Source organism: Heptranchias perlo, chromosome 27 (assembly GCF_035084215.1).
Source record: "Heptranchias perlo isolate sHepPer1 chromosome 27, sHepPer1.hap1, whole genome shotgun sequence".
Lineage (NCBI taxonomy): Eukaryota > Metazoa > Chordata > Chondrichthyes > Hexanchiformes > Hexanchidae > Heptranchias > Heptranchias perlo.
This window is the reverse complement of record NC_090351.1, coordinates 12,698,973-12,713,003: the sequence shown is the minus strand read 5'-3', so window position 1 is coordinate 12,713,003 and position 14,031 is coordinate 12,698,973. Positions and strand designations below refer to the sequence as shown.

The window sequence follows — 14,031 nt, the reverse complement described above, 5'->3', positions numbered from 1 at the left end:
CTTGTACCAAATCAGAGTTTCATCAATTTTGTTAAATCAAGAGCATACTATGTGTTTTCAGTGTATTACAGAGCTTGAACACATGGGGATTGGTGGATACTTACAGTGGATTTTCTCATGCTGGATCGTGGTTTGGGGACCGGTTTAGAAGACCTCACCTCCGCAGACTCCATCTCAGCTGCGGAAAAAGACTTGTGAGTAGGTTTCTGGGCTTGCAGTGCAAGCTGGTAGGCCACTTCAAACGCCTGTCCTAACGTAAGGATTATTTCATACGTTAAATTCTGAAAAAGAAAGCATTGGATATTGATATATTACTTCAGTTTTTATTTCAAGTTTCAATACTGTATTATATAGTAATTTCCACTGTGTTCTTATTCATTTTAAATGTAAAGAATCTTACAACACCAGGTTATAGTCCAACAATTTTATTTGAAAATCACAAGCTTTCGGAGGCTTCCTCCTTCGTCAGGTGAATGTCAGGAAATCCTTGAACGTTTCGCATTTATATTCAGAGAACAATACCTGGTGATTACAGATAATCTTTCCAACTGCCCGTTGTCAAGGCAATCAAAGTGTTCAGACAGAGAGGTGTTACCTACAGGACCACCGAATATACAAACGGCCAGAACACAAAACAGAGAGAGAGGGAGAAACATCCAAAAGGAAGAGAAAGACAGAAAATGACCAATTGAATTAAAAACAGATAACTTTTATTCGCTGATGGGGTTACGTGTAGCGTGACATGAACCCAAGATCCCGGTTGAGGCCGTCCTCATGGGTGCGGAACTTGGCTATCAATTTCTGCTCGACGATTTTGCGTTGTCGTGTGTCTCGAAGGCCGCCTTGGAGTACGCTTACCCGAAGATCGGTGGCTGAATGTCCTTGACTGCTGAAGTGTTCCCCGACTGGGAGGGAACCCTCCTGTCTGGCGATTGTTGCGCGGTGTCCGTTCATCCGTTGTGGCAGTGTCTGCATGGTCTCGCCAATGTACCATGCTCCGGGGCATCCTTTCCTGCAACGTATGAGGTAGACAACATTGGCCAAGTCACCACCCACCAGGTACATGGTTCATACTCCTGTGACTCGGCCAAAGTTGTCTACCTCATACGTTGCAGGAAAGGATGCCCCGGAGCATGGTACATTGGCGAGACCATGCAGACACTGCCACAACGGATGAACGGACACCGCGCAACAATCGCCAGACAGGAGGGTTCCCTCCCAGTCGGGGAACACTTCAGCAGTCAAGGACATTCAGCCACCGATCTTCGGGTAAGCGTACTCCAAGGCGGCCTTCGAGACACACGACAACGCAAAATCGTCGAGCAGAAATTGATAGCCAAGTTCCGCACCCATGAGGACGGCCTCAACCGGGATCTTGGGTTCATGTCACGCTACACGTAACCCCATCAGCGAATAAAAGTTATCTGTTTTTAATTCAATTGGTCATTTTCTGTCTTTCTCTTCCTTTTGGATGTTTCTCCCTCTCTCTCTGTTTTGTGTTCTGGCCGTTTGTATATTCGGTGGTCCTGTAGGTAACACCTCTCTGTCTGAACACTTTGATTGCCTTGACAACGGGCAGTTGGAAAGATTATCTGTAATCACCAGGTATTGTTCTCTGAATATAAATGCGAAACGTTCAAGGATTTCCACATTCACCTGACGAAGGAGAAAGCCTCCGAAAGCTTGTGATTTTCAAATAAAATTGTTGGACTATAACCTGGTGTTGTAAGATTCTTTACATTTGTCAATCCCAGTCCATCACCGGCATCTCCACATCATTATTCATTTCAGACAGTGAAATTAACAAATCCAGCTCCTATTAATCAACCTGTAAAACACCATTCTATTTTAATGAAGTGTCCAAGTTGTGAATTGCTATGGTCAAGTCTGAGCAAAATCCTTCATAAGGTGCTACACTTTAGCCTGCTGGCCTTACAGGATGTGGACGTTCTACTGAGTGACCTTGGCTGATCTTTACTGTTCTATCATTTTCATCTCAATTTACTAGAGGCCCACTGCAAGCCTAGAAAATATAAAAAACAATTGATTACACTGTAACATCTATCACATCTAGAAGTCCATCTTCCCAGATATGCCAATCTGATGGCATATGAATGATGCTGCCAATTTTGATCTTCATGTTCCAGGTCATACAATTCTATCAGGGTCACAGATTATCTTCCATCCACAGCATTTATCTTCTCCAATATTGTTAATTGGTTAAATCTCATTGTAATGTTAAAAAATTACATATTTGCATTTATACATCAACATTGAAATATCTCTGAGCTTCATACAATGAATTGCTTTGGAAGTAATGCAAATGTTTTTATGTAAGTAAACTATTGATTAGTGCAGGCTTTGCGTAACTTAGAGATAAGGGCAATATACTTTATTAAAAAGGATTCTCTTAAATTAGTTAAGCTTTCTCGCTAATGTTTCATTGAAAGTTATTTCAATCTAGTTTTAAAACTGTAAAATTATATTTAATCTATCTTCCTTGATTCTGTGGCACTTGGGAGGCCACCTTTAATCAGGTACAGTGTCAAACCTGGAACAAGTATCAAGTTACTTGATGTAAGAATTAGGAAATGGAGGAGATCAGCTGGTGATTCAGTTGAAGACAGTGCGCAGCTGAGCCATATGGACTGGAAAGTGCCAGCTTCGATCGCTGGTCTGTGCTGAGTTAGTTTGATTTCAGCCAGAGTGATGGTAGAGGTGTTACAATTGGCTCAGGGATGGGAAAATCAGCCAAGGTTCTTGCTTCCCTATTGCTATCCAGTGACCTCTGCTGGAAAGTGCACGTTTTGCCTGGATCAGGCTTGACTGCGGTGCCCTCATGATTCAGGAGCCTGGTAAAACTCACCATCCAGGCTCACACGTCACAAATGACCACTTGGTTGAGACAGCCAAGTGTGACTGGAACTGCGGAAATATACCAAAGCTTCAGGAGGGAGAAAAAGAATGGAGGGGAAAAAAAAACATGTGGATGTGGATTGTAGGGAGAGACAACATATCCAGCTGAGTGCGCAACCAGCATCTCTTTTGTGTTTTGTTGGATAAGTGATTTAACAAGAAACAGTCAGATTAATTTGTTACCCAGAAATTGAATTATATTAGCCACTTCTATACTAATAACTGCATCAAGAGGGGGCCCACTCCTTCGATCGAATGCAATAACTAGGTGAATGAATAATGCCACTATGTAAATACGAATTGAAAAAAAAATAGGCATTATCAATCATCTAATTATACACTGTCACAGTCTGCACTGCACACATAGTGCAAGGACGTATATATTAAAGAATTAGACACCAAAAGGACTCCACCAGGCTGAATCCAGGTTGTAAAAATCACAATAGCAGTTTTAAATATTATTGTGGATGGAAACTGAAACTTGGTAAAGGTTTCAAATCAGGGAGTACTCTGGGACAAGACACCATAACGGCTTTATCCTAAAATGCTTGTTTGAAATATACATTGGGCATATATTTTAAGAAACACAAAACATCTTCAGCAGATCTCCCAGTCAGAGTTACCACCTTCGCCTATTTCTAACACTAGATTGGAAATATGTTGCTTAGTCTTAGCTCCGAGTACACCTTTCTGTTCAATGCTTTCTGAGAGCAGCAGAAGGGAGTTCTAGGGGCCTAGAGTTGTTGATGAAAGGTCATGATCATGTACTTAGCCTTGGAAAACACTTAAGAAGGTGGCAGCCTCAATCAGAAGAGCAACTACTTCACAGTGAGTTTTTTTAAAAAAAGACCTGTGAATAATATCATCATAGCTCTTTACACTTTAGATGGAGTTTTTTTTAAACTGGGGGGCATGGCTACTGGAGAGCCTCATTTTGCAATATTCCTTTAATAAGCTGTTTTCATCAGGCCCCATGTCCAAGGTGGTGTTATGCTACATCATTTGACTATAGTCATGAAATCTTGAATTACATCAAAACTACAGCACAGAAAAAGGCCAATCAGCCCAACTGGTCTATGCCAGTGTTCATGCTCCACACAAGCCTCCTCTCTCCCTACTTCATCTAACCCTATCAGCATTCCCTTCTCCCTCATGTGCTTAACTAGCTTCCCCTTAAATGTACCTATGCTATTTGCCTCAACTATTCCTTGTGTTCCACATTCTTATGACTCTTTGGGTAAAGAAGTTTCTCGTGAATTCCCCATTGGATTCTTTAGTGACTATTTTATATTTATATGACCTCTAGTTTTAAGAGCGTAAGAAATAGGAGCAGGAGTAGGTCATACAGCCCCTCAAGCCTGCTCCACCATTCAATAAGATCATGGCTGATCGTCGACTTCAACTCCAACTCCACTTTCCCGTCCGATCCCCATATCCCTAGATTCCCTTAGAGTCCAAAATTCTACCTATATCAGCCTTGAATATACTCAACGACTGAGCACTTCACAGCACTCTGGGGTTGAGAATTCCAAAGATTCATGACCCTCTGTGTGAAGAAATTTTTCCTCATCTCGGTCCTAAATAGCCGACCCCTTATCTTGAGACCATGACCTCTAGATCTAGGCTCTGCAGCCAGGGGAAACAGCCTCTCAGCATCTACCTGTCAAGCCCACTCAGAATCTTATATGTTTCAATGAGATCAACTCTCATTCTGCTAAACTCCACAGAGTATAGGCTCATTCTAGTCAATCTCTGCTCATAGAACAACCCTCTCATCCCAGGAATCAATCTAGTGAACTTTCGTTGCATTGCAAGTATATCCTTCCTTAAGATAAGGAGACCAAAACTGTACACAGTACTCCAGGTGTGGTCTCACCAAAGCCCTGTACAATTGCAGCAAGGCTTCTTTACTCTTGTACTCCAACATACCAACGCCTTGCAACATACCTTGCAACATGCCTTCCTAATTGCTTGCTATGCCTGCATGTTAGCTTTCTGTGTTTCGTGTACATGGACACCCAAATCTCTCTGAACACCAACATTCAATAGTTTGTCACCTTCTAAAAAACACTATTTTTTTATTCTTCCTGCCAAAGTGAATAACCTCACATTTCCTCACAGTATACTCCATCTGCCACCTTCTTGCCCACTCACTTAACCTGTCTATATCATTTTGCATCCTCCTCACAGCTTACTTTCCCACCTAGCTTTGTATCATCAGCAAACTTGGATACATTACACTCGGTCCCTTCATCTAAGTCATTAATATAGATTGTAAATAGCTGAGGCCCAAGCACTGATCCTTGCGGCACCCCACTAGTTACAGCCTGCCAATCTGAGAATGACCCGTTTATTCCTACTCTCTGTTTTCTGTCCGTTAACCAATCCTCTATCCATTCTAATATATTACCCCCAACCCCATGAGCCCTTATCCAGTGTAACAATCTTTTATGTGTCACCTTATCGAATGCCTTTTGAAAATCCAAATACACTGGACTGCCCCACAACTTGCTATCCATTCTGCTACAGGAATTCTGGAATAGGACACCTCATCTCATGGTTTTGAATGGGAAGTGGCAAAATATCAAAGCTTTCCAAAAATGCAAACCTGAAGATCTCAAATTGATGAAAAATTATATAAACAATACAGTCATAACCGTCACCAAACAGTGCCTTCTTTGTGTAGGATTTATAAAGCATCACACGGACATTACAACTCAATTCTAAAAAAAGAGCACCATAAACCAAATCAGTGATAACCAAGAAAGGGAAGAAGGGTTGGGGTCATATTTGACATCTATTATCCAGGAATTGAAAGCCAATATCATACCACTCAGAGGGGAGCACAATGCGCATCATCTGGTTACTTCTTTTGAAAACTAAAGAATAAAAATGACATACTACATCAAGTGTGCTGAAAACATGGCAATAGTGGTGATTTGTCTGAAGGTCTTTAGTGATGTAAGCAAATGTACAAAGGTCTTCAGGGTCCTGAGCAGCACAGGAAATATTGCGGATTTCATGCTCAGCGATAATATTCTGTTAATGAAACAAAACAAAACAAACATTATTAAATGGTTTGGAAAGTTTACCATTCTAGAAAAAAAAACACCACAACAAAGAAACTGAGGGGTTGTGTAAATATGCTAAGCATATTTACTGTGTGCGACACCTTGTTGGAACAAGTCACTTTCAACTTACCCAGCACGTCATATAAAAATACATTAAAGTATGCTGGCAGTAAGGTAACAAGATAATAATTTAATATCATAAGCTGTTTGATTAAATTAATGCCATTAACTCTCTGCCAGACTCCCTCTGGCAGGTATTTTAGCCTCCTACAAAAGCAGGCACTCTCATCTATTAGGCCATCGATGGTCCAAGAGTGCAAATGGCCTGCTTTAAGGTGCTGCTTTAAAACAATCAGAAGGTCCATGAATGCGGCCTGACTTTTCCTCTTCCTGCATATTCTCCAACCCCTTGGCAGGGAAGCAACGCAGCGGAGACTGGAACCTAAACAGATCCAACCTGTGACCTATCATTATATACGCTGAAAATGATACTCTAATAGGCTACACTACTGCACTGTATTATATTGGACTATATATTATGAGCAACATTCATTTTTAGTTTATTTTTTACTGCTGCACAAACATTGAGAATGGTTGATATTGATTTTGATTTGTCCTGTGCAAAGTGCAAAGACAATTTAAGTGCAGCATGTGCCTGCATCAAGGCTTTTCTTGGTGCTCAATTTCTCTTTACTACAAAGCATCTAAGTCTACACAAATTACCCTTTCACTCTGACTGGCTTTGCTATCAATACATGTTTGTTACAGTGGCATGGAATGAAAGATTTTACACTGTCAGCAGTAGCGTATGCCTTGGATGTGGCAGAACTAATGGGGTGATATAAAGACAAACTTCAGCTGGCAGCCTAGTAAATAAAACATAGTTTGGACCATGAGAGCTGCAAAGACAATTTGAAATAACTAGTCTCAGCAGGAATGGGAAATCTGTACCTGTGGCCAGCTCAAGAGATACTCAAGACACTTTGTAGATTTCACAGAAACAAAAAAGAAGTACTATTGAGAGGACGATAAAGTTGATTTGATGGAGGGTTTCTGCTGGCATAATGCAGAAATATTTCTAGAACCCTTCAGTGTCCTTCCTACACTACTGCTTTATGTAGTAAATTATACGGTTTAATATAGGTATACAGTGTTATTGGCTTTAGCCATTTTAATCTATCTTTTCAGGAATTTCCGTATTTTGCAAGAAAAAGAACTCTAACTACCCTGCACTTGGAAGTATGGCTCTGAAAGTGGGCGCACATGCAAAATATACATCACACTTGCACCTAACAGCAATAAATCACAATTGAGCAATCGTATAAAAAAGAAAGCCAGTCACTTCCTGCTGAGCTTGCTAACCTGGATGTCCCAAAGGGAAGGGCGCAGAAAATAGCTAGCTTAAACACAGCTCCATTGTAGCCACTCCAGACCCTCAGACTACCCGTGAACAATGCACTGAGAGATTAGCTAGTGTAGATAAAAAGATACCCAAAACGAAATAAGAAAATCTGGTAATTTACCAAGGGAAGAGAGAGATACAGGCAGACAGAAAGCAAGTAATAGGTGCAGATGTAGAGTCAGACCGACTAACAGGTTGCAATGATTTGACATTGCAGGGTGCATTCAATAGAACAGGCAGCATAAGTAGATCCTTAATAGGGGTGTACCCAAAAATTAAAAAAATTAATAATTTTCAATGCACATAACCCATTGTGGAAGAGACATTTGTAGGCTACAGAAATACGTTGGTCTCAACTACACTTTACATTAAGCATGTCTTAATTTTGTTTTCACATCTTTTGTGCTGCATTTTCATAATTTTGGACAGATAAAAACACAAGGAAATGTCACCTTGATCTGGAAACACAGATCTGCCCACACTTGTGGGATAATCTGCATTTGATGCAAAACATAAAATAATTGAAGAGCAGAGTGGAGAGACTGGAGCAAGAAGACACTTGATTTCTAGGTCTTAGGCCTTTGATTTCAGTCCATAATAACTTAAGAATACAAAATTAAATGGAAAAATATATTAGATCATGAGATATCAAGTTAAGCAAGTTTAAGATAGGCACTTCAATAAGTAAATAGCAGAGAGCATGACAATGCCATTAAATGTCAACAGGACAGACGAGGAAGTAAAACTCCCGAGTGTGTTTTATTGGGAATGGAATAAACCCATTGGTAGATTAAGGCTCAGTATGCAATAATAAACACACCATTTCTAGAGGGCAAGACATTCCCAGCAGTCCTGTTTTACATACATCAGATTTAAGTGCAGTATTAAGTCAAAGAGTAATCTTTTAAAAGACATATAGGATATTAATTCATTCACGAGGTGAAAACAGACATATAGGCAATCCAATACAAAACAGATGTAAAATCTAATTTTTTTTACTTTTCTACACTTATGTGAATCTAAAAAAATGCACTAAAAATTCAATTGAAAAGCAGGATATACGAGATGCAATGAAGGTAATGATGCTTAATAATTCGACAAGTACCTTATTGAAGGCATCAATGAATTTTACACCTTTGTATGTGATGGAGAGAAAAATAGTTGGAACCTTTTTCATTTGTTCAGTAGATTTCTAGACAAGAGAAGAGGGGAAACATTAAAGACTCAAACATAGTTTAGTCCAAAATACTGTGCCAATTTGTGACCAATAGATACAAACCCTCATCTTTGCACAAGCATCTTGTGTCGATTCTGTCCCCTTCAGCTCCTTAATTAGCATGGAACCCAAATACTGCAACAAATGAAGACAAAGTTATTCATAATAGCTCCAAAAAGTAAATTGCCCTGGATTATCCTGTAAAATGTTCTTTGAATTAAAGCATGCTTTATAACATTTTTTTGGGAGAGGGGTGAACAATAAGTCATATGCCTTTTAAAAATTATAGATGTAAAACTATTAAAAAAGAACATGCTTCGAATTTCAGACATTACACTTTGTAAAACACAAAGTGTAACTGAACAATCTTATAAAAGGAGGGAATAAAAGCAGTTATTTCCTGCTGTCTTTTTAGGCTTGCAGATAACCTAACCTCACCTCTGAAGACGAGCCAAGCAACTGCCAACCTATGGAAGCTTCCAACAGCAATTGTCCTCAGGATATGTCTTCTTAAGACCACTTTCTCACAGTAAGTACCTAAGCAGTGGCCTTAAAGAGACAGTCTAGGTTAGCAGCTGCACATCACAGCATACACCCATGAGCAATGCCAATGAAGATCAGCTAGTAACTACGTGTTTCTGGCGAAGTATTTTTAGTCCCCTTATTTATATCAACACAAGATCAACAAGTGATCCGAAAGGAACTATACACATTTATGCATGAAGAAAGGATGGTGAAGTAGAGGCAGAAATTTTAGCTTACACTTCAGTAGAATAAAAAGGTTTTGACAGCAATTATGTATATAATGTGACTGTTCACAATCAGCAAGCAAAGCACACTAATTTAATATCTTGGCTGAACAATTACTTTGGTAAGAGACCAGCCCAGTAAGGAATGTGGTGGGGTCAATGGGAACATTAACAATGACGATACCTAGTGGGTAATTGGCTCCCAGTTTCTTCAGTTATTGTATTCCATACATTTTTGGAACTTAAAGCACAATAGTGCTTCAGATAGGTGAGAATGCCATTTGAAAAGTATTAAGGGCTGAAATAAGTACATCATTTAATGATACATACATTTTGTTTAATAATTAATGGACATTGAACATAGGATTATATACTCACGTTAGCTTCATAACCACAAGACTCAAAGATGAGTTTCTCTGGCTGGTGCTGCCAGTTCTGAACAGGGGCATATGGTGTTGCTAAACTTGGTGGCCGAAGTGTTAATCTCGACTCACGTCGGTCATCCTGGGGAAATGATACAACAAAAACTCGTTGGTAGAAAATGTCTGCCAACTTAATCAAATTGAACCTTTGCAATATGCACATCTCAATTGTATCAAGCACAAGGCCAAGTTTAGATTGGTCGCTAAAACCAAATCTGGGTTCGCATATCTGAAAATGTCTGAAGAAGCTCAAATGGGAATCAGAAACTAGTTGCGAACTTGGTGCTGTAGGGTTTAACAGCAGCACAGGCATAATGGTGTGCAGACGTGGTGACATCATCAGCAGTCATTGCCCTTGGAAACACACTTCGTGAAGGAGACACCAATCTGGCTTCACTCATGAGTTGAATGACAATCATCAGAGAAGTTTGAACCCTCAAGAAATGCAAAAGGGAAATATGATGTGTGGTGACCAGTGTGAAAAAGCACATGTTTCCGATGCTGCATGGTTTACACTTGGTTAAATTGTTTTATCAGTCTCAAAAGGTTTCCCATAAAAAAATTATAGCAAAAAGTTTGTGCTGCATGGAGGTTTTATATCCAATTTTCTCCTTCGGCTCCCCCAAATGGTTTTTGTAAGAGAAGTTTTAAGTTAACATTTTTTATATTATCAAAGCATTACATTTTCAGGTCCAGATTATTTATATTACCTATATAGCTATTGATACATTTACATAAAAGTTTTACACCCATCTCATTGTAGAGCCACAGATGCCAAGAAATCTTAGAAAGGAAAGCCAATCACTGCCTGCTGCTGCCAAACTGCAAAGAAGCAATCATCCTCTAAATGACTTTAGGATGTGCCCAACAGGGACTGGCCTCTAACTAATCTCAGACAATGCTTGTTTACAGTAGTTGGACCGTGTGTCGTAAATGGACAGGACAGGTTACACCTTAGCAGTAGATTAATCTTATATGGTACAATGCTGTTATCCTTATAGAGCAGTGTATCCTTCAACTTTCAGCAATTACAGTATTTAATCAACATTGTCACATGGAGGTTAGATCACACTCAAAATCCATTTTCAAAAATTGTAGATAAACTCTTGGCAAATTGTTCAGTTTTAAATGACAAAGTCTCAGAGACAGGTCTCTTGCTGCTGCTGATGCACAGTGGTATGAAATGGGAATAGACTCATGATCAAATATATTTCCTCCCACTTCTCTCCAGCTCACCCTATTGCGTCCATATATTTTGTCTACCTTCTAATTTAAAACAGGAAAAAAAAGAGAAATTGTGTAGACATTTGACTTGTGTTGAGATGGAGAATGCAACAGGAAAAAAATAATGTAACATGAGATTATAGAATGCTGCACAGACTGTACAAATGTAATCTAAAGAAAGAAAATGCAGTCTGAGAGTTTGGAAAAATCAAACACACATTTCAGATGAAAGAGGACAGATTGCTTACAGAACATTGAGACACCACAAATGAATTTGCATCTTACATAGGCAGTATGACCCACTGAACTACTGATTTTCCACTGTGGACTCTTAGGTTTGCAGAGTGCACAGTGGAGCTCATGACAGCTGCAAATTATGGCAAGCATCGGATGAATAATTAAACATCCAAAAATGCCCAATTATTTAAGCTAATGATAAAAGCTATACTTTACTGCAAATTACAGCAGAAACAGCTGCACAGGCAGCACAAGAATGAGAAAATCCATTCTAATCAAAAAAAATCACCTATGTGGCTTCAGGAAGAACCAGCTGCAGCTGTGTCAGGGTTTTAAATGACAATGATTTTCAAGTCTTTTGAACGGCAGATAATTATCTTGTTAAATTTGTATGGACATTTAATTTCAAGTCATTTCATCAATCATACTTCATCAATCAACAGGCAAAAACAAAGTTTTCAAAAATGCTCATATTCCAATTTCTCTGTAGTCATCATGACAATTATTTTTGTTCACGTGTGATATATGTGAACCAGAATGTGTGTTTATCCTTTGATATTTACGCTTCCTTGTTTTACAGTTAACATTATTGACAAATTATGTAGCATTAATGGACTTCAATATATTTACTTGCCATTACCTGGAAGGTGACATGCTCCAGTTATAAGTGCCACCTTCATTTCTCTGGTACTAAGCAAATGCTGCTCATTTGAACCCGAACTTTTGTGAAAACTCTACATTTATTTTAAGGTCTCTGCGACAGAGCCTTCATATCTATGAAAACCCAAAGATGTTTTATAAATACATTAAGAGCAAGAGGAAAGAGTGGGGCCTATTAGAGACCAAAAAGGTAACCTATGTATGGAGGCAGAAGATGTGGGTATGGTACTTAATGAATATTTCGCGACTGTCTTCACAAAAGAGAGGGACGATGCAGACATTGTAGTTAAGGAGGAGTGCGAAATATTGGATGGGATAAACATAGTGAGAGGGGAAGTATTAAGGGGATTAGTATCTTTGAAAGTAGATAAATCACCAGGGCCAGATGAACTGTATCCCAGGCAGTTAAAAGAAGCAAGGGAGGAAATAGCAGAGGCTCTGACCATAATTTTCCAATCCTCACTGGATACAGGTGTGGTGCTGGAGGATTGGAGGACTGCTATCGTTGTACCGTTGTTTAAAAAGGGAGCGATGGATAGACCGAGCAATTACAGGCCAGTCAGTCTAACATCGGTGGTGGGCAAATCAATTCTGAGGAACAGGATAAACAGTCACAGAAAGGCACGGAGTAATCAAGGACAGTCAACATGGATTTGTTAAGGGAAAGCCGTGTCTGACTAACTTGATTGAATTTCTTGAGGTGGTAACAAGGAGGGTAGATGAGGGTAGTGCATTTGATGTAGTCTACATGGATTTTAGCAAGGCTTTTGACAAGGTCCCACATGGCAGGCTGGTCAAAAAGTACAAGCCCATAGGATCCAAGGGAAAGTGGCAAGTTGGATCCAAAATTGGCTCAGTGGCAGGTAGCAAAAGGTAATGGTCGACAGGTGTTTTTGTGACTGAAAGGATGTTTCCAGTGGGGTTCTGCAAGGCTCAGTCCCTTGCTTTTTGTGGTATATATTAATGATTTGGACCTAAATGTAGAGGGCATGATTAAGAAGTTTGCAGATGATACAAAAATTGGTCGTGTGGTTGATAGGGAGGAGGAAAGCTGTAGACTGCAGGAAGATATCAATGGACTGGTCAGGTGGGCAGAAAAGTAGCAAATGGAATTTAATCCAAAAGAAATGTGAGGTAATGCATTTGGGGAGGGCAAACAAGGCAAGGGAATACACAATAAATGGGAGGATGCTGAAAGGCGTAGAGAAAGTGAGGGACCTTGGAGTGCATGTCCACAGATCCCTGAAGGTAGCAGGACAGGTAGATAAGGTGGTTAAGAAGGCAAATGGAGTACTTTCCTTTATTAGCTGAGGCATAGAATATAAGAGCAGGGAGGTTATGCTGGAACTGTATAAAACACTAGTTAAGCCACAGCTTGAGTACTGTGTACAGTTCTGGTCACCACATTGCAGGAAACATGTGATTGCACTACAGAGAGTACAGAGGAGAATTATGAGGATGTTGCCAGGACTGGAGAATTTTAGCGATGAGGAAAGACTGGAGAGGCTGGGGTTGTTCTCTTTGGAACAGAGGAGGCTGAGGGGTGATTTAATTGAGGTGTACAAAATTATGAGGGGCCTAGATAGGGTGGATAGGAAGGACCTATTTCCCTTAGCAGAGAGATCAATAACCAGGGGGCATAGATTTAAAGTGATTGGTAGAAGGATTAGAGGGGAGCTGAGGAAAACCAGAGTGTGATGGGGATCTGGAACTCACTGCCTGGAAGTGTGGTAGAGGAAGAAACCCTCAACTCATTTAAAAAGTACCTGGATATGCACCTGAAGTGCCATAACCTACATGGCTACTGACCAAGTGCTGGAAAGTGGGATTAGGCTGGGTGGTTCAATTTCAGCCAGCGCGGACACAATGGGCCGAATGGCCTCCTTCCGTACCGTAAATTTTCTATGATTCTGTGATCTGCAGTGCTGCTTTGTTTGTTTTTCTTTACTATAAAATAATGATTTTGAAAATTCTTAGAGGGGGTGTCAGTATCAATACAACATACAAAAAATACAGGAAAGGACCATCCAGTCCATGACACCTACATACGAACATACGAATCAAGAGGAGTAGGCCATTCTGCCCCTCGAGCCTGCTCTGCCATTTGATAAGATCATGGCTGATCTGATTGTGA

At 39.9% G+C, this 14,031-nt stretch overlaps 1 protein-coding gene across 10 annotated transcripts in view; it reads right to left on the bottom strand.

Annotated features, from left to right (window-relative positions):
• LOC137344410 (ankyrin repeat and SAM domain-containing protein 1A-like) overlaps positions 1 to 14,031 on the bottom strand; it is a 345,223-nt gene that overhangs the window by 19,489 nt on the left and 311,703 nt on the right. For all 10 annotated transcript variants that reach the window (XM_068007344.1, XM_068007345.1, XM_068007349.1 and 7 more), the window contains 5 exons: positions 9,733 to 9,858; positions 8,669 to 8,740; positions 8,495 to 8,581; positions 5,818 to 5,955; positions 105 to 281 (listed from right to left, as the gene is read on the bottom strand). In XM_068007344.1, coding sequence (XP_067863445.1) covers positions 105 to 281; positions 5,818 to 5,955; positions 8,495 to 8,581; positions 8,669 to 8,740; positions 9,733 to 9,858 — 600 coding nt within the window. The remainder of the gene's footprint in view (positions 1 to 104; positions 282 to 5,817; positions 5,956 to 8,494; positions 8,582 to 8,668; positions 8,741 to 9,732; positions 9,859 to 14,031) is intronic.